Source organism: Silurus aristotelis (genome assembly GCF_946808225.1).
Source record: "Silurus aristotelis genome assembly, chromosome: 8".
Lineage (NCBI taxonomy): Eukaryota > Metazoa > Chordata > Actinopteri > Siluriformes > Siluridae > Silurus > Silurus aristotelis.
Window position 1 is genome coordinate 28,565,608 of NC_139581.1, and position 19,573 is coordinate 28,585,180.

Consider the following 19,573-nt stretch of genomic DNA (forward strand, 5'->3'; position numbering starts at 1 on the left):
TTCGTCACCTTGTCACCTCTGGCTTGCTCATTAGGGATAGACTGTCCATTGTTAAAAGTGCTTTACAAATAAAATTTTAGTTAATTGAAAAATAGGGGAAGCACACAAAAAAGGCGTATTGATAGTGAGAGAACAAACAGATGCAAAAAAGAGTCTTACAAGTTTTTTTATAAAAGCAACCAAAAGGTCAAGAGAAATGCTCAAACTTAAAACTTTAAGAATACAGAGTAGGCCCTGATACAGCACCCCAGCAGCAGATCTGGTTAACAATCCAAAAATGGTATGCCTCTTGTCAAGCCCAAAGTATTGGATGTCCTGTAAACAGCTTCTCCTGGCTGAACTGTGGAACCATGGCCTGTTGGTTGTTCCTCTGACTACCAAAACCCTTTAAACTAGGGAGCCCCAAACTACCGCCCACCCGCACATTTGGAACAGCCCTCTGAACAATGCCAGACACGTGTTGAAAATGTCATTTAAAATAAATGTTTTTTCATATTTGTATGTGATAATTCCCTGGTGGTCTATTGGTTAGGATGCGACGCTCTCACCACTGCGGCCCGGGTTTGATCTCCGGTCAGGGAACCAACCCCAGCCCCTTTCAGTGCGAGTCCCAAGCCCGGATAAATGGGGAGGGTTGCATTAGGAAGGGCATCCAGCGTAAAAACATGTGCCAAATCAAACGTGCAGAGGATCCGCTGTGGCAACCCCTAACAGGAGAAGCTGAAAGAAAGTTTTTATATTTGTATTTGATAATAAAATTCAGCTTGCAAACTAAAATTGGTAGTCACTCCAGCCTATGTCATTTTCTGTGACAGACAGAACTGGCCCCCTATTATATAAGTTTTTCTGGCCCTAACAGAAAAAGGTTTGGGAACCACTGCATTAAGCCCTCATCCTTTTCCTTAAACACTTATTCTAAACCCAAAATTGCTCCTTCAGGATCTAACCCAAACCCTGAAATCTTTTAACCAAAATCCTTATTACTAAATGATGTACTTAACCCACTTTAATCGCTGCTCTGTACTGTTGTTGTTGATGGAAATTGAGTTGTGACCACAGTCTGTAAAGCCGATGTGGTTATTGATTTTGGCTTTAAGTTTCTAACAGTCTCACCCAAAGGCACCCAAACAAACGCAGTACAGATTCCAAGCTCCGACTGCCATAGGTGACGTTCCCACTTGCATTACTGTCGTGGTCTGATCTGCACAGGACCCTGCATCTGTACCTGTACTGTAAGCCTCAGAAGTACTCTTCCCAACAGGGCCCTGTTAAAAGCTTAATGAGTTTGAAACTATAGTGCATAAGAAGGTTGATGGATTGAAAAAAATGTTTTTGAGTGCAGTGGTTTTAATGGTACATTCATTAAGTACTCTTGCTTGGAGGCAATCTGGACCAGGGATTGCATTTCGTTATAGGCTGAGAGAGAACTGAAAAGTAGCAAGATCCTTTAGCACAATAAATAATAATCTATTAGCACAATAAGTTATAATAATAATAATAATAATAATAACAATAGTAATATTAATGCATTGTTTTGTGCTCCTCTGTTATAATTTTTTATAAATTTTTTTATTTAAATTTGAATTTTTAAGGTTGTATATTTGACACCTGACCATAAGACTGATAATATACTACTTTGTGAACATCCCATTCCACATTTAGTCCCCATTTTCCACTCTTCTGGAAAGATGTTCCACTAGATTTTGTGGAGATTTGTAAGATTTCATTCAGTCACAAGAGTGTTAGTAAAGTCAGGTAGTGATGTAGGTGAGGTAAAAGTTGGTTTCTAGCTTCTTTTTATTTATTTATTTTATAGTTTATTAAATCTTCAGGAGCGTAAAACCGATTCAAATGGCAAAAATAACTATGGCTAAATCCTGTGCTAATTCCATTGGCCCAGCTTCTGTTTCAAATCTAAGCCTGAGTCTGGCACAATTACTCAGGCCATTTCCGGGCCATGTACTGGAAGTGATTAAATAAACATTTGCAAAGTGATGGAATTCCAACCCATTGCACTGAGTGAGATCATTCTGCTCGGCTCAGATCGTCGTTCGATGCTGTACTACTCCGGTCATAATATAGAACTACAGGCAACCTGACTACATTCGAAATATTTTTTTAAAAGTAAATATACATACATATATATATATATATATATATATATATATATATATATATATATATATGTGTGTGTGTGTGTGTGTGTGTGTGTGTGTGTGTGTGTGTGTGTGTGTGTGTGTGTGTGTATAAAACATAGACTAGATTTAAACTAATACAAAAATACAAAGGGTGATGCTGATGTGGCTGATGTGTTTTATTCCAACTTCTTCTTCTTTTGGCTTCTGCCTTTAGGGGTTGCCACAAAATCTCTACAAAATATAGTGGATCATCTTCTAGAAGAGTGGAGTTTATTATAAAAGCAAATAGGGACTCAATGTAGCTGTCACTGCTGACTTTTACAAAGCACTTACACTAGAGGAGATGGTCGCTTAGTGGTTAAAATTCTAAGTTCAAATTCAAGCACCACCAAGCTGCCATTGCTGGGCCCTTGATCAATGCTTTTAACTCAACTGCTCGGTTGTAAATCGGTCTGGATTACTGCAAATGGAAATGGAAATGACTTCCCAAAATGCCACTGTCATCTGACTAGTTGTATTAATGAATTTACTCACGTAGTTTGAAGCACCTTCACAGACCTGGTGTTGTTTTCTAATCCCAGCCAGATATTTTCACAAGGCCATAAAAAGATCCACGTATAACCTAAGCATAATAGCTTTAATACTAAATGATGATGCAGCCAAAGTATTAAAAAAGAACGTCACCTTGAAGTCGAAAAACAATGCAGCACTCAAGTAGGCACATTCTGCAAACATTTGTACAGAACGTACAGTTCCAGGTCATTTGCTCAAGAAGCTGCTGCCTCCTGAATACATAAGAGTCACTATATAAGTGATCTAAATCATCTTGGTTTCAATCAGTCACATCATTGTGTCTCCAGGATTGTTATGAATCCGGCCTTCTTGTACAACTCAAAATGCTCACCAAGAAGAATGTTGTGGTGAGAATTTTTACTAAAACAAGTTGTAATTTGGTTGATAACTATAATTTCTATACTGACTGACTAATACCAGGACAGTGCAGTGCAGAAGATTGACACTTGAGCAAGGTTGTAACTCTCGGTGCTCCAGGGGCGCTGTAACATGGCTGACCCTGCACTCAGACACCAGGTTTCAACATCACTGGGATATGTGAATAAATAATCCCTCAGTTTCCCTGTGGGATCAATAATGTATTCTAAAATACAAAATTACAAAAAAATAAAAACCTTACATGTGCCACCGGATGGTCTAAACGCTGACTTCCCTTGGTCTCAGTGAAGCAGTGGCTTCAGGTTACTGGACATAAGGTTGGGGGTTTATGTACCAAGCCTTTGACCCTATTTTCTCTATAGGTACTGTATCATTGTTGACTCTGAACTCTGACCAAAGCTTCCTACAAGCTGGCATTTTCATAAAATGCCAATGATGGCTCTGGGTTTTTGGTCAAAAGTCCCAGCAATGCCCAGATACCAAGGTAAGGACTCTTGAGCAAAGGCTCTTGACCTTTCTTTGATGCAGAGCTGTTCTACATGTCTAATGTAATAAATAAAGGCTTAGATGTACATGTTACCTGATATAAAAAAAAACAGCCTTGTCCAGTTGACTTAAAGAATATATTCTGAAGCTAGTGCAAATAAAACCCTGGGAGGTTTTTTAAGGTGGTTTCAAAGGCTGGATTCAAAGGTTGTTTGGGGAGTTCAAATCCTAGTCACATGAAGCTGCCAGTCCTGGGCATCTGGGCAAAGCCCTTAACCCCATAGCTGCTTAGTTGTATGAATGAGATAAATGTAAGTCACTTTGGATAAGAGTGCCTGCCAAATGCCATAAATGGAAATCATGGTCTAAGAATATTATTAAGCTAAAACCTTACTATATAGCAGAGGTCACCAAACTACGGCTCGCCCCCACATTTGGAACGGCCCTCTGAATAATGCCAGATAAATGTATTTTTAAAAATGTTTTACTCATATCATATCTGTATTTGAATTATAATGTCAGCTTTCAAACTAGTTTAATTTGCTCTGGGAACGTGCTGGAAAGAAGGTTTTGATAAGCCAAATGCATACAGAAAGCCAGTGGACAGAGGACAGACATTGGGTAGGCCTAGGAGAATTTTAGGAGATTGAAAAAAGCTGTGGAGCTGCATTCTGATTAAGTCTGATGGTGTGCAGGGGAACTTGCCTTATGTCCAGGGATTAAACAAACATCCGAGTGAAAATAATATGCTCTTGGTGGTATATAGGAACCCCGCATAGATGATTATCCACAAGGACAAAATAGTTAGCTTAGAGTTTGCAACATTTTGACCTGGGAATGCATCATAGAAAGATTCAGCTTGGCATTGCTGTTTCTCAATTTCAGGTTATGATCCATTATTTACATTATTTGGAAGATACCCTTATCCAGAGCAACTTACAATTATCACATTCATACAACTAAGCAATTGAGGGTTAAAGGTCATGACCTTCTGATCAGTGTTCCAACATCTTAAACACTGAGCTACCCCTTCCCCACATTACATTGGCATTTTGGAAGATTCACAAATACAGAACGATTTACATTTATCTCATTTATTCAACTGTGCAACAATGGGCTTAAGGGCCTTGCTCAGAGGCTCCAGGAATGGCACCTAGGTGTGCTCCTTGTGACTGTGCGTGCAGCCGTGTGCTGCCATCTGTTGGCATGTTACAAAACGAGCCTTGAAACATACCACATTGTATAGAGTCATGTGACATTCTACGCTATTTCTATATGCTAGCTGGATGGATTACGTTATCAGTATCATCCCTGAGTACTAATTCGGAGAAGGCTGCCTAGGTAGGCTTCAAGCTTGGACAGAGATAGTGTCACAGAGTCACAGTCACATCCTGGCTGTGTGTGTGTGTGTGTGTGTGTGTGTGTGTGTGTGTGTGTATGTGTGTGTGTGTGTGTGTGTACTAAGCAGTCTCAGGAATTTCCTTGTGCAGCATTTCTTCCATGTAAACAGCGTTAATAATAGCCGCTTGAACGCAAGACACATCTCGGTTACACACAGTCACACACACACAGTCTATATACAGTAGCAGACACTGGTACGTCAAGTCAAGGACTTCAGGACTTGCTGACACACACATGCACACACAAACTCAGAACAGTGGTGTGTGTGTGTGAGGATGACGCGGTTTCTCGGTGCGTTCCGCCGCCTTCTGTCTCGTGGTGACAAAGCAGAGGAGGAAGATGAAGAGGAGGGCCCAAAGAAGAAGAGTGACACAGCTGAATCTGGTCAGACCAACACAGATATACACATACACACACACAAGTTGTTTATTTAGTTTCTTAACTTATTCACTGTATCTTAAATATCATGACGCGATTGTAGCTAATCAACACGCAACCTAGCGTTTTCTGTTGTAGCATAAAGTACTGCTAATTATCTAGCGCTAATAAATACCTGATTTCATGGAGGTGTAGGCTAGAGTTTTTTCTGACTACAGTTACATTTATTCTATTGGAACAATTTTCTATATAAATAGGATGCTGGTATCCAGCAATGCTAATCACGTTATTGAGACATTAAAAACAAATGCTAATAAAAATTACATTTCAGTTCAGTTCAGTCTGACACGAGCGACAAACATGTGATCCAGATGTAAGCAATGCAGCTCAGTGGGTCCGCGAAACAGTATCCATGAGGTCAGGGAAGGTATCAGGGGAGAATGAAGACAACGTGCGACACGTCAACATGCTAGTAAGCATTAGCTTACAGTTGCCAGAGGACAAGCAGGATATCGCAGGAAATATGTGAGTTTAATTGAAATTTTCCGCTCATATGTGCTTCTGTCTCCACAAACCCAGAGCCAATCAGTTGTATACGATTATCCTTGGATGTTGTAGCATGAAATTATTTCCTTCACTTGAACTAGGAGACTCAAACATGTTCCAGAATGACAATGCCTTTGTGCACAATGCCAGTTCCAAGAAGATATGCTTTCTATGGGTTCTTTACATGGAAAGATGTAAACACCTATTGACATATTAAACACCTTTTGGGATGAATGTAAACGCTAAGTGCACCCCAGGCCTCCTCACCTCATGCTACATCAGTACCTGACTTTCCTTACCCCCTTTTGGCTGAATAAACTAGGAAAACCAAATCCATTGTGATGCAGTTTGCCCGTATCCAAAAGGTTCACAGATGTTCACAGGACAGTGTATGGCTATGAAGCTGTAGTTTTAGGGTGCTAGAGTTATGTGTTTGTATTAGAGATTTTGGTGATGTGGGTGTTGCTTGGGCTAAAACTCAGAAAAGAGATTTAATGTACAGGGCATTGTGTGTAATGTGTGTGTGGAGCAGCAACTCAACATATGAACATGTTAATAGGATAGAAATATGTTTGCTTCTGAAGTAAAAAACTCTCTTTCGGCTTCTCCCATTAGGAGTCGCCACAGCGGATCATCCGCATGTTTGATTTGGCACATGTTTTTACGCTGGATGCCCTTCCTAACGCAACCCTCCACATTTATCCGGGCTTGGGACCGGCACTAAGGCTTCTGCAACCCTAATGGCTGGGGTTGGTTCCCCGACCGGGGATCGAACCCGGGCCGCAGCGGTAAGAGCGCCGCATCCTAACCACTAGACCACAAGGGATGTTTGGTTTTGAAGTACTGGTGGTAAAAGAACCGCATTGTAGGAATGAACCTTGTCTTTTGTCTATTCTTGGCCTTAAAAGAGGCAAAAGCCGCAAGCTAGCGACGCCTTTTGGATCTCGTTTCCTTTTTTTTTTTTGCTCAAGTTTCTGAAAGCGTGTTGCTGAAAGTTAAAGAGAACTATGGAACTCTCCGGGATAAATTTACAGTACATATCTTTATCATCACACATTAACTGTTCATTAAAAAAAATTTTCATTATAACAATTATGAAATTTGTACCAAAGAAAAATGTAAGGACATTTAGGACAAAATGTCCTCCAGAGTGCTTTTCAGATAATATTGTCAAAAGTATTGGGGCACCCAAATTTCCAAGCCACATATGCTTCTTCGCCAAACTGTTCCCACAAAGTTGGAGCACACAACTGTGTAGGACGTCTTTAGATGTGCTAGCATGAAAGTTTCCCTTTGGTTGAAGTAGGAAACCTGTTCCAGCATGACCGTGTGACGACGCTCATCCTCACCTCGCCTACATCAGTAACTTTATTAACACCCAATAAATCTAAAATCCAGAAAAGTTGAGTTGGCAACAAATGGGGCTAATTGTGGAATGGGTGCTCAAAAAGCAGAGATAGCTGGATAGAAGTGAATTTTGTAATTTGAATTACAAATTGAGTTTTGAGTATTGAGTTTCTAAGTATGTGTACAATAAAATCCCTGCACTTACTTATGTTTCCTCTGCTGTTTGCCCCTGATGGAAGATAAAATCACTCTCAGTCATGAATTATTCATCAATTCCTCTAGCTCAAACCAGAGCCTTAAAACGTCCTAGCATGCAAAGTAACACATGGTCAAATGTAACGTGTGCATGGCGGTTAGATTGGGGTTTGGGATGGACGGCTGGATCTGACGTCACTGCAGTGTTCGTATTTTACGACCTGAGTGGCAACATGGCCGCCGGCTAAGAGGCGCCACGTGAGAAGAATGCTCAGTACTGGCTCTAATGTGTAGCGTGAATTGGCTTGCTGATCAAAGCAGAGTGTGTAGCAGATGTGTGTGTGTGTGTGTGTGTTTGTGTGTGTGTGTGTGTGAACGATGGTGTGCTGCTGATGCTGGCAGTAATCGAGACTCTGCCCTGACGCAAATATATAATTTAATTCTCCTCTTTCTCACACCATTCTTTCCAGATGTCTCTCTATCTATCTTTCTCTCTCTCTCTTGCTGTCATTTCATCCGTCTCTAACTCTAATCTGCTTTTATAGCACCCTTGGCTCCTTGCAGGCCTCAGGCTGCGGCATACCTTGGCTTGTGTGTGTGTGTGTGTGTGTGTGTGTGTGTGTATGCCATATCTTGGTTCATCTATATAATTCAATAAATAAGGGGTATTCTGTTGCCACCTTGTGGTCATCTTTGGCCTTCACACCCTTCCCTGGATGTGTTTCCTTTTCACCCCCTGCAAATGTCCCAGTAGGAAAAATTGGCTAAAATTTACACGTAAAAGTATGTACACCCCTAGCATTATCAGGGCTCTTAAGATTCCATATCCACAAAGACATCGTACGCTGTGCAGAACTTGAGCTCTAGTAGTTAACGACAGAAGAATTGGAAATTGTATATTTTCTGTTTAACCCTGCCTCCAACGTAAAGCCCCCCCTTCGAGATTCTACTCTACTCTAATTCTTTGCATCCGTTTACCAAGTGCCCAAAGTTCTCTAAAGTGGTGCTGCAGTCCAGTAGGCATGGCTTTAAGCCTTTGACCTCTGCATGTGAGCTTCAGACTGCTCTTCCAATGTCTCCCAATATGATCTCATTTATACATTTATGATGGGTTATGGAATTACTCAAGCCCAGCAGTGGCAACTTGGTGGTTTTTTATCACTGACCTACCACTTTTCCACGTTTTCTAGTCCATCCCTCTAAATAAAATAGATGCAGGACATCTTTAGGTTCAGCCGAACTGGCCCTTTAAATATTAGACCACAGCAGGTCAACCACAGAATCATCCAAGGCACGGCTGACTGTTTTCGCAGATTGGAACCATCTTCAGTGCTTCAGGTTGCATATCTTCAGGTGTTGAGGAGTTGACATCTATGAGATCCATGAAAGAATTAGAGACACCTGATCATAACCTGTTTTTTTTTTTTTGTAGTATTAATTTGGGACCCAAAAATGCACACCTTTCTTTTCTTGTGAAGGTTTTCTGACAGACAAAATAGATAATATATGTCCTCCAGGGCAGAGGCAGCGACCAAATGTCCCTGCAAGGTCAAAACTGTCAAATATTCCTATCCGTTAAAGACATTTAGGTCTGCACTAAGATGCAAAAACAGGATTTTCCCCACACACACACATGCAGTCCCTGTACTTTCCACTAGATGGCAGCACAGATATATCCAGTTGACTAACACATTCTTATTTTCTATCACTCCATTCTGTCTTCTCACAGATGTGTGTATGGAAGGTTATGATAAGTGTTTCTTACTCTGTGTGTGTGTGTGTGTGTGTGTGTGTGTGTGTGTGTGTGTGTGTGTGTGTGTGTGTGTGTGTGCGTGTGTGTGCGTGTGTGTGTGTGTGTAAGCAGATTGCTGATCGATTTCCAATCTGCAGCATCAGGGTCAGTGGAATGATGCTGCTGATCTACCCTGTGTGATCATCTTGTCACTCTTTCACACACACACACACACACACACACACACACACACACACACACACACACAACCACATAAACTAGACCTATAGAAATAACTTTGTCTCATATCAGGATCATGGACAAGTTTTCCTCAATGTTTGAATATCAGATGCTCGAATCCGATTGGTTGCAGCGTGACGTCCTTAAAAAAGTCACATCATTTGTTCTAATATGCAACCGTTTCTACTCACACATCCATTCTTTTGGACCAAATGTCCCCATGAGGATAGGAATACGTGACAGATTTCACCCAAGGACATGGCACGTAAACTAAATCGTATAGTTGAGTTTCACACGTTAAGGAAGTAGCCTTCAGTGGCAAGTCAAACGTCCACAAAGCTTTCTGACGAGTCCCCAGACTGTCCCTGGCCCGTCCCGCCATCCGTCTGTGTATCAATGGCGCCACAGGTACAACCCACCTACCCGTCGCGGAGTCAAACTTACTTACATCAAGCTTGTGTTTTCCTAGTTGCCTAGCAACGGTGTCCTCACAATATACCCGAATGATGTTTGGTTGCGAGGACTATCCCGTATCCCATCCTCCTGCTTGTCCTCCGTTGACAGCTCAGAGAGCGACAACGCAAACGCAATACCGACTCGAGCGTTACGTTATGCGACTCCCAAAATGGAGGCATCCTTGAATTTTTTTCTGCTCCGCTGAATAAGAATCAGGAAAGTTTGGTCTGGTATGATCACACATCAGGCAAGACTTTCATTCTCAGTCACATATACAAAAGTGTGTGTGTGTGTGTGTGTGTGTGTGTGTGTGTGTGTGTGTGTGTGTGTGTAAATGTGTAAATGTGTGTGTGTGTGTGTGTGTGTGTGTGATAATTGGTGTGTGCTGATGAGTGTATGTGGGTCACACTGACTGGCCTCTTTAATAAAGACAGAACAGAAACGATCTTGCAGCACTTTGTGCTAGTCTCACACACACACTTACAGAAACACACACCTAGGGGGCGCTTTCAAATAACTACTAATGCACTTGGACACTCAATGGAAACCGACAAACTCACAGGTTAAACAAGATAAGCGAAAGGGTCATTCCCAGGAGCTTGCTAGTATTTGGGGACGTGTCCCAAATGGTTCCTTGACTATATAGGCCACCTGAGCGCCTGACGTTTCAGACTGCTAATGTCCCACCGTGTCTTGTGGAAATGCCACGGGAAGGTGTGTGTATTCGTCGGCATGACTGTCAAACGGGACATTTATCACTAGGGTAGTGCACTAAGTAGGGAACAAGATTTGGGTAGTCTGAGATGAAAATTGCGCGCGTCCATTTTATCTTCTGGATCAAATGTCCCCACAAATATTGACAGATTGACAGATTTAAGAACATTTAAGTGGGGTCTTATTGGAGACCAAATGTCCCCACAAATATAGAACCACATGACAGATTTGAGAATATGCTTATGTCAAACTCGTATTGAGGCCAAAACGTCCCCAAGAGGACAGGAATACATAAGAGTTTTGAAAACATGCATGTCTGTCTACCTTTTACTGGGGACCAATTGTCGCTACGAGGATAAGAGTACATGACACACACACACACACTCACACACACACACACACACACACACACACACACACACACACACACACATATAAATTATAACATTTCTCAAAACAAATGAATTTTAAAAGTATAAGTTTCAGAGTGTAAAATAAGCAAATAAACATGAAATTACTAACAATAATAAAAAATTTGATAAATAAATAAATAAAAATAAAAGAGGACGAAATTAAAACCTTCAACGCAAACACACATTTTTTTATGCGTCCTTTCTTTACTTTGATATAAAAATTAAACCAAAAAAAATCCTTTTTTTTTAATCACTAAACACTAAACTGTTTTGAATATATATATATATATATATATATATTTGTGTGTATGTGCGCGCGCATGACTGTTAGCTTCAGATGCTGGATTCTCAGTTTTTTGAAGCTTTGCACATCTCTGTCTCACACACACACACACACACACACACACACCCTCCCTGCATGTCGCTCACTCTCCTCCTCGACTCTCCAGACTCAGCTGACTGTTATTCAACATGCACGCGGCAGGGAAAGAGCAGCACGCGCACTCGGTAACCGGGCTCGCGCTTTAGAAACCCCCTTCCGGGGGGGCGTTGGATTTTTAATTTTTGTATTTTTTGGTAGAAAAACTTCCAAACCCCCTCTCCTGCTCCTCACTTCGTGATCCAGAGCGCGCGCTCCCCCGCGGGCGCCCCATGCGCTCACCGCGCGCATGCACGCGTGACCGCGGAGACGCTCGTGCGTGCGCACCGGTCGCCACATGGCCGCGGCCATCGCCAGCTCGCTCATTCGGCAGAAGCGGCAGGCGCGCGAGTCCGGCGGCGACCGCGGGGCCGCGTCAGCGCGCCGCTCGAGCCCCGGCAAGGAGGCGCGCGCGCTGTGCGGCCGGCGCCTGTACGGGCTCTTCAGCAAGGTGCGCTTCTGCAGCGGGGGCAAGAAGCGGCCCGCGCCACGGAAACCAGGTCAGTCCACGTACCGTATCTCTCTTACACACACAAACTCACGCGCGCAATTTGCAATGCACGTGAGTGTGTGTGTAAGAGAGATCTAGTTGAATTCAGCTACAGTTTTCATCCTTGCAAGGCTTTAAACGACACCTTTAGCCTGTGTGTGTGTGTGTGTGTGTGTGTGTGTGTGTGTGCTTTCCAACTTCTTCATCAGTAACCACTTGAGCACTGGGCACCACACACACACACACACACACACAATAACACAATAACACACTGATGCCAATTTAGGTTTGGGAGGAAACCGGAGAACCCGATAGAACCTGAAGGAACATGACTTTTTTTTTTTGTACATTGTATGGCAAAAGTTTTGGGACACCTGCGTTTTCGCCCATGCATGCTTCTTGTCGGAGTTGGAGACACACAATTGTATTTCATGAGATGGGGTGGAATATCTCCAGCAATGGAGCACGGATCTTACCTCCTCCCCTTACCCTCCTTTAGAGCCTGAATTTACTAACGCCCTTGTGGCTGAATGAAATCTCACCCAAATGTGAAATCTGGTGGAACATCTTCCCAGACAAATGGAGAAAATGTGGTGCCCACCAGCTTTTTGGCCATCTGGGTAAACATTAGCAGGATTTTCTGGATGGAGCAGAACACGTTGTACCTCGAGATTTCCTCAGGCTTTGTTTGCAGGATGTTGTTTTGTATGAATGAGATACATGTAAGTCGCTCTGGATGCAGGTGTCTGCCAAATGCCATAAAAATATCTGTGTGACATCAATAGAGGTGTGTGTGTGTGTGTGTGTGTGTGTGTGTGTGTGTGTGTGTGTGTGTGTGTGTGTGTGTGTGTGTTGCAGAGCCGCAGCTGAAGGGGATTGTGACGAGGCTGTTCAGTGAACAAGGATTCTACCTGCAGATGAAACCAGATGGAACCATTAATGGGACCAAAGATGAGAACAGTGACTACAGTGAGTCTTCACACACACACACACACACACACACACACACACACACACACACACACTGAATACACAAGCATGTTTCGTATGGCCATCAGCATCATCATCATCATCATCATCATCATCTCTTTCCATTTATTTCTGCGCTGTGACATTGAGGCATTGAGCTTCGTACGAGTGTGTGTGTGTGTGTGTGTGTGGCTGCTTGAATTCCCCTTAGTGTCCTCTAAGTGAGGAAATCTGAGCTGAGATCCAAAAAGGAAACTGGAGATCTGGAACACCACAAAAAAAGTTCGAAAAACTCACCCGAACTCCACCGAGTCAAGGTCGACTCTGACCCCGTCGAGTCGCCTCGCTGCTGCTGTGCGCCAGCAATAAGCCGTTTAGCACTTTTCTACAGATGATCAGAGCACCGGTGCAGAATTCAGCCAAGAATCTTCTCTTGCTCTTCCAGCCCAAGAAACAAACAAAGAGAGAGAGCCATGTTTTAGCCTCTGGGCATTCTCACAGAACACTGAATTGTTTATATCTGACAGCAGTTGGCTAAACGTGTTTGGTGTAAAGTGAGAAAAATCGATGGTGAGAACACCTCAGCCGGGATGCTCTTCCTTTCTGAGCTGCTTCCAGAAAAACAACAGGAAATGTTCATCATATTCCCTGACAGGAAAAGTTACAACGATTTGGAGTTTATTAGCATGTAGCAAAGAAACCGTGTTACAGTGTTACTAATCTGTGACGCTATGAAGCCATATTCTACAGACCTGCAGTGTGACAGGGTTTTTGTTACAGTGCTACAGTTTTAAAGAGCTATAGTGTGACAGAGCGGTGGCTTGACAGAGTTACAGTGTGACAGAAGTAGTGTTACAGTTTTGTAGGGTGACAGAGCTACAGTGTGGCAGAAATAGTGTTACATAGCTACAGTGTGACAGAGCTACAGTGTGGCAGAAGTAGTGTTACAAATCTATAGTTTTAAAGAGCTACAGTGACAAGTAGTTTTCAAATCTATAGTATTATAGAGCTACAGTGTAATAGAGCTACAGTGTGACAGAGTTACAGTGTAATAGAGCTAGAGAGCAACAGTGTAATAGATCCACAGTGTGACAGAGCTAGAGTGTAGTAGAGCTACAGTGTAATAGAGCCACAGTGTGACATATTTACAGTGTAATAGAACTATAGTGTAACAGAGTTACAGAGCTGCAGTGTGACAGAGTTACAGTGTAATAGAGCTAAAGTGTAATAGAGCCACAGTGTGACATATTTACAGTGTAATAGAACTATAGTGTAACAGAGTTACAGAGCTGCAGTGTAACAGAGTTACAGTGTAATAGAGCTCCTGAGCTACAGTGTAACAGAGCTACAGTTTAACAGAGCTGCAGTGTGACAGATTTACAGTGTAATAGAGATACAGTGTAATAGAACTATAGTGTAATAGAGTTACAGAGCTGCAGTGTGACAGAGTTACAGTGTAATAGAGCTAAAGTGTAATAGAGCTACAGTGTGACAGAGCAACAGTGTAATAGAGCTCCTGAGCTACAGTGTAACAGAGCTACAGTGTAACAGAGCTGCAATGTGACAGAGCAACAGTGTAATAGAGATACAGTGTATCAGAGCTGCAGTGTGACAGTTACAGTGTAATAGAGCTACAGTGTAATAGAGCCACAGTGTAACAGAGTTACAGAGCTGCAGTGTGACTGAGCTACAGTGTAACAGAGTCAGTGTGACAGAGTTACAGTGTAATAGAGCTACAGTGTAACAGAGTTACAGAGCTGCAGTGTGACTGAGCTACAGTGTAACAGAGTTAGTGTGACAGTTACAGTGTAATAGAGCTACAGTGTAATAAAGCTGCAGTGTAACAGAGTTACAGAGCTTCAGTGTGACTGAGCTACAGTGTAACAAAATTACAGAGCTGCAGTGTGACTGAGCTACAGTGTAACAAAGTCAGTGTGACAGTTACAGTGTAATAGAGCTACAATATAATAGAGCCACAGTGTAACAGAGTTACAGAGCTGCAGTGTGACTGAGCTACAGTGTAACAGAATTACAGAGCTGCAGTGTGACTGAGCTACAGTGTAACAGTCAGTGTGTAGCTCCATTGTTACTTTTTTACAGTGTAATAGAGCTACAATATAATAGAGCCACAGTGTAACAGAATTACAGAGCTGCAGTGTGACAGAGTTACAGTGTAATAGAGCTAAAGTGTAATAGAGCCACAGTGTGACATATTTACAGTGTAATAGAACTATAGTGTAACAGAGTTACAGAGCTGCAGTGTAACAGAGTTACAGTGTAATAGAGCTCCTGAGCTACAGTGTAACAGAGCTACAGTTTAACAGAGCTGCAGTGTGACAGATTTACAGTGTAATAGAGATACAGTGTAATAGAACTATAGTGTAATAGAGTTACAGAGCTGCAGTGTGACAGAGTTACAGTGTAATAGAGCTAAAGTGTAATAGAGCTACAGTGTGACAGAGCAACAGTGTAATAGAGCTCCTGAGCTACAGTGTAACAGAGCTACAGTGTAACAGAGCTGCAATGTGACAGAGCAACAGTGTAATAGAGATACAGTGTATCAGAGCTGCAGTGTGACAGTTACAGTGTAATAGAGCTACAGTGTAATAGAGCCACAGTGTAACAGAGTTACAGAGCTGCAGTGTGACTGAGCTACAGTGTAACAGAGTCAGTGTGACAGAGTTACAGTGTAATAGAGCTACAGTGTAACAGAGTTACAGAGCTGCAGTGTGACTGAGCTACAGTGTAACAGAGTTAGTGTGACAGTTACAGTGTAATAGAGCTACAGTGTAATAAAGCTGCAGTGTAACAGAGTTACAGAGCTTCAGTGTGACTGAGCTACAGTGTAACAAAATTACAGAGCTGCAGTGTGACTGAGCTACAGTGTAACAAAGTCAGTGTGACAGTTACAGTGTAATAGAGCTACAATATAATAGAGCCACAGTGTAACAGAGTTACAGAGCTGCAGTGTGACTGAGCTACAGTGTAACAGAATTACAGAGCTGCAGTGTGACTGAGCTACAGTGTAACAGTCAGTGTGTAGCTCCATTGTTACTTTTTTAGCCTCAGCATTGCAGCTTTGCAGAGTTACAGTGAGCAGTATTGTCTATAAACAGTGCCCTTATTCTCTCCACTCATGTACACTCATTCCCTCTCAACTGTTCTGTACAAGATCTCTTTTACCCTTCATCCTCCCTCCACACTCCTCCGCTTATCCCTTCATCTCTTTCTGCCTCTTTCTCTCTCATTTTCTCTCTCTCATCTCATCTCACTTTTTTCTTTTTTACTAGAAAACACATTTTCATTCTCATTGAAATCGATAAAGGAGCATGTTGGATTATTTTTTTTTCATGATCTCTTTCTATCTCTCTCTTGCTCTCTTTCTTTTTTCTCTCCCCCTCTCCAGCTCTCTTTAATTTGATTCCAGTGGGTCTGCGTGTTGTGGCCATTCAAGCTGTGAAGGCAGGACTTTATGTGGCCATGAATGCTGAGGGATTCCTCTATACATCAGTAAGCATGCCATCACATCACGTGTGTGTGTGTGTGTGTGTGCGTGTGTGTGTGTCTCTGTGTGTGAGACATCAGCTGGTGTGATTCTGGGGTGTTAGAGTGTTAATTATATCTGAATTTTAGAGTGATAATGAAGTTATACAGAGGTGTGTGTGTGTGTGTGTGTGTGTGTGTGTGTGTGTGTGTGTGTGTGTGTGTGTGTGTGTGTTATAAAGATTTATAGACTTTTAATCAGATTGTGTCTTTACTATGATTGAGGGCTTTTATTTTTTTCTGTCAGCAGTGAAATAGAGTGATGGTGACTCAACACTGAACGTGTGTGTGTGTGTGTGTGTGTGTGTGTGTGTGTGTGTGTGTGTGTGTGTGTGTGTGTGTGTGTGTGTGATTCATACCTGCAATAACGTGCTCAGATTTTTTTTTACTCTGCTCTGCCACCCTCTCTTTCTCTTTTTTCTCTCTCCCCTTCCCTCTATCTCTTTCTTTTTTTCACTCACTATCTGACTCTCTCTGTCTCTCTTTCTTTTTCTTCTTTTCTCTTTCTCATCCCCTCTGGCTGTCTCTCTTTTTGTTTTTCTTATTCTGTTGCCACTCTCCCTATTTTTCTTTCTCTTCTTCTCAATATCTCTCTCTCTGTCTCAATTTTTTCCTTCCTTGTCTCTTTCTCATCCTCTCTCTCTTTTTTTCCTATATTATTCCCCCTCTCTATCTCATCCTCTTTCTGTCTTATTTTCCCCATTTTTTCTGTTTCTCTCTCTCTCTCTCTCTCTCTCTCTCTCTCTCTCTCTCTCTCTCTCTCTCTCTCTCTCTCTCCCTCTCTCTTTCTGTAATTTTCTTTCTCCCCTTTCTTGCTTTCTCCCTCTACATTTTCTCTCCTTCTCACCTTCTATCTCTCTCTTTCTTTACCCCCCTTTTTCTCTATTTTTCTTTCTTTCCTTGTCTCTTTCTTACCCTCTATCTCTGTCTGTCTGTCGTTCTTTTATTCTGTGTCTATCTCCTTCTCTCTCTTTTTATATTTTTCTTTATTTCCTTGTCTTTTTCTTACTCCCCCCTCTCTCTCCCTCTCTCTCTCTCCCTCTCTCTCCCTCTCTCTCCCTCACTCTCTCTCTCTCTCTCTCTCTCTCTCTCTCTCTCTCTCTCTCCCTCCCACACTCAGGACCTTTTCACAGCAGAGTGTAAGTTTAAGGAGAGTGTGTTTGAGAATTATTATGTGATCTACTCGTCCACTATGTACCGCCAACACGAGAGCGGACGCGCCTGGTTCCTCGGCCTCAGCAAGGACGGCATCATCATGAAAGGCAACCGGGTGAAGAAAACCAAACCCTGCTCGCACTTCGTCCCCAGACCCATTGAGGGTGAGTGTGCACACACGCACACACACACACACACACACACACACACACACACACACACACACATACGCACACACTATATGGACAAAAGTATTGGGACACCAGACTTTTTTAACGCAAACTGTTCTCACGAAGTAGTATAGGACGTCTTTGGAAGCAGGAGCATGGAATTTTCTCTTTACTTGAACACAACCCAAGAACAGGTTGATGGAGAAGATCTCCTGCTATAGAGCTCTGACATCATCTCTATTAAACTAGCTGATTTAAAACAGCACCCCAGGCCTCCTCACACTCATCTCCATCAGTACTAACACTCTTGTGGCTGAATGAAATCTCACACAAAATGATTGGCTGTTGCATGTTGGGCTCTTTTGTAGTCGTATTACAGCAAATTAAATTTGGACTAGCGGAAGAAAGAACTACTGCAACCACAGAAACTAATTCTGAAGTGCTGTAGAAGTTCAGTGAGCATTAGCGGTAACATTACATGGACATCGAAAAATTATTTAAGCAAATTTGAGACTTTTTAAACAATAAAATTTAGATTTGTAAATGTTAGACTCTTTAGGACCCCGCGGAAACCCTGCATTATACTCACGTCCTTAAATCTTTTGTCCATATAGTACAGCTTTGCAGTTGTTCACACCGTCTTGTCCTCACACCGTCTCTGTGTCCTCCTTCTCCCCCGCAGTGTGTATGTACAAGGAGCCGTCACTGCACGAGTTGGAGGAGAAGCTGCGCAGCCGGAAAGCCTCAGGAACGCCGAGCATGAACGGAGAGAATCAGCCGAACCCGGACTCGACCGAGCAGGACGGCTCATAGCTGCTCACTCACGTTCTCACAAACTCACACACACACACACACACACACACACACACACACACACACACACACACACACACATATATAGCACCTCACAGTGTTCACACTTCAACTGGAGTTGAAAAAAAAAATCACCCAACAAGATAAAGCAGATTGAAATCTGCGATCCTGTGAATGTCTCAGAATGGAAACAAAGAAAAAAAAACATGAAGAAAAAAATATCCTGTATTTGAAATCAGGACATTTTATGCAAAGCCTGCTGAGCGAGTATGTATGTGTATGTAAGTGTGTGTGTGTGTGTGTGTGTGTGTGCTATACTTTGAACACGAAACAAAAAAAATGGCGTGTGTATGAATGTTTGTGTGTATGTAAGTATGTAGGTTTGATGGTGTGTGTTTGGAAGTTTAAGCTTTAAAGCCATGTACCAATCCTCACACGTCAATTTACGAATGCAAAAGCACCTTCATGCGCTTCTTTCTGTGCGTCTGTGTGTGTGTGTGTGTGTGTGTGTGTGTGTGTGTGTGTATGCGTGCTGCTCTGATCATCGCTTTCGATCGTCAGTCTCAGATTCTGCTCTCCAATTGGCTTAGGTAAAGAACAGGTCCTGCCCTGTAATCGGCTGATGGGCTGCATCAAGATCTCAGAGGGCTTCGAATGGACATCGCCATATCTGCAATTAGAACGCGCCATAGAATCCATAGAACGCTCACACTAGCAACTGACAAATCATTCGGCTTGGGGGCGTGGCCTGTCCCGAACTACATTTTATGTCTGATTTATACTGAGGGCCCTTCCTCAGTGAAGGAATTTGAACTCACAAACGTCCCTCATCTAATCCAATGAGCTACCACGTTCTCCCAGCCTACAATCCGCTATATGGATTATATACTAGCAATCTGTGCCAGGCTCTGTGCTCCCTACGTCACATAATTAGCGCTAGCTAACGTAGCAACTCGTTGCGCTCCCTGGAAGCACCGACAATCTCAACTGACAATTCAACGGTCTCTTCTACTGCGTT

The 19,573-nt window shown here is 42.5% G+C and overlaps 1 protein-coding gene across 5 annotated transcripts in view; it reads left to right on the forward strand.

Annotated features, from left to right (window-relative positions):
• The window catches only part of fgf12b (fibroblast growth factor 12b), a 23,367-nt gene extending 4,355 nt beyond the window's left edge, over positions 1-19,012 (forward strand). The window contains exons 1-6 of one of the 5 annotated variants that reach the window (XM_083549057.1): positions 4,051-4,998; positions 5,041-5,360; positions 12,764-12,874; positions 16,281-16,384; positions 17,538-17,736; positions 18,425-19,012. In XM_083549057.1, coding sequence (XP_083405183.1) covers positions 5,252-5,360; positions 12,764-12,874; positions 16,281-16,384; positions 17,538-17,736; positions 18,425-18,555 — 654 coding nt within the window. In that variant the 5' untranslated portion in view covers positions 4,051-4,998; positions 5,041-5,251 and the 3' untranslated portion in view covers positions 18,556-19,012. Of the gene's footprint in view, positions 1-4,050; positions 4,999-5,040; positions 5,361-11,394; positions 11,916-12,763; positions 12,875-16,280; positions 16,385-17,537; positions 17,737-18,424 lie in introns of those variants that run through there. The other 4 variants (XM_083549055.1, XM_083549056.1, XM_083549054.1 and 1 more) reach the window with 4 other exon arrangements.
• The last annotated feature ends 561 nt before the right edge of the window (positions 19,013-19,573 follow it).